This window comes from Chrysochloris asiatica, unplaced genomic scaffold (assembly GCF_000296735.1).
Source record: "Chrysochloris asiatica unplaced genomic scaffold, ChrAsi1.0 scaffold00308, whole genome shotgun sequence".
NCBI lineage: Eukaryota > Metazoa > Chordata > Mammalia > Afrosoricida > Chrysochloridae > Chrysochloris > Chrysochloris asiatica.
The window spans coordinates 1,240,438-1,241,787 of record NW_006408826.1 but is presented as its reverse complement, the minus strand read 5'-3'; the positions used below and the strand labels follow the sequence as shown (position 1 = coordinate 1,241,787).

The 1,350-nt window shown below is 58.9% G+C and overlaps 1 protein-coding gene across 1 annotated transcript; it reads left to right on the top strand.

Annotated features, from left to right (window-relative positions):
* The first annotated feature begins 100 nt into the window (after positions 1–100).
* Positions 101–922, top strand: LOC102815426 (UPF0472 protein C16orf72-like). Its single transcript, XM_006874972.1, has one exon. It carries the CDS (start codon positions 101–103, stop codon positions 920–922), a length of 822 nt encoding a protein of 273 aa, XP_006875034.1.
* Positions 923–1,350: the final 428 nt, after the last annotated feature.

The window sequence follows — 1,350 nt, the reverse complement described above, 5'->3', positions numbered from 1 at the left end:
GGGAGAGGAGGAGGGAGGAGGGAGGAGGGCCACGCTGCGGGAGGAGGGCCGCGCAGCCAGAGGTGAGGCGGCGGGGCGGCGGTGGCGGCGGCGGCTCAGGATGGAGGCGCCGCCGCAGGAGGGCGAGGCCGAGGTCGCTGAGCAGCCGCTGACTGAGGGGAAGAGCCTGTGCATGGCCGAGGCCGAGACAGCTGAGCAGCCGCTGACTGAGGCGGAGGAGGAGGTGGCCGCCGAGGCGACGGGGCTCCAGAGCGTACAGCAGCGGCTGTGGCACCTCTTCCAGATCTCAGCTACCGCCGTGGCCCAGCTCTACAAAGATTCCGGGTGCCAACAGCCGGAACGGTCCCTGTGGGACCCCTTCCAGAACGCGGCGGTGGCCGTGACCAGCCTCTACAAAGAGAGCGGGGATGCCCACCAACGAAGTTTTGACCTGGGTGTTCAGGTGGGCTGCCAGCGTCGCGTCAGGGACGTGCTGGAATGGGCGCAGAAGGGCCAGAGCATCATTCGCCGGGAAGACCTGATTAGTTTCCTGTGTGGCAAAGGGCCGCCCTCCCCACCATCACCGCGTGCCCACAGGAGACCCCCAAAGCCGCCCGCTGAGGCTCCAGGCCAGACGGCGACCACGGAGGCCGGCTCGTCGGTGGACGTCGACCTACAGCCATTCCACGAGGCCATCGCTCTGCATGGCCTCAACGGGGCCATGGCCAGCATCAGCGTGCCATCTGGCGCCCCCGGCTCCCCTCCACATGACAACGGTGGGGCGCGCCGAAAATATAGCTTCCTGGACGACAACATAAGCCCCTTGGACTCGGAAGAAGTAGCCCTGCGCCTGGACAGTACCGGGGCCCGCAAGCGCCCCTCGACCCAGTGCAGCGATGGCCTGACAGACTCTCCGACCCACAAGCGCAACAGAATGGTCTAAGTCACCACGTCATCTGAACCGCTCTACATTGGTAAACCAACGCCATTGATGTCAACCGCCATGTTGTTTGAGAGGGAAATCGACCCTGAAGACGTTTGTCGAAAGGATACTCGAGACCATCTCTCTGCTTTCTCTCAGTTAACAGAGATTTCTATCAGTTTTGCCGAAAAGGAACTTTAAAAGTTTTCCAGAAGAGGCCTCACGTGTCTTTTTCTGATAAGTCGCATCCTAGCCGAAAACAACTATCATACAATAGTTAGCAAGAAACTTTTAAGCAGAGGTGTCCAGTCAAGGCTTAGTTTATCTTGTTCAAGTTACATTCCTTAGCACCTAGCACAGTTGCTGGCGCTCAATAAAAGTTTGCTGAATGAATAAAAGTGACACTTAAAATTCTTAAAGGGGACAAAATTCACAGTTGTTTCTTTGGT

What these genes read in the sequence shown, in the direction of transcription:
- LOC102815426 (XM_006874972.1), top strand. Translation starts at nt 101, where the DNA reads ATGGAGGCGCCGCCGCAGGAGGGCGAGGCCGAGGTCGCTGAGCAGCCG.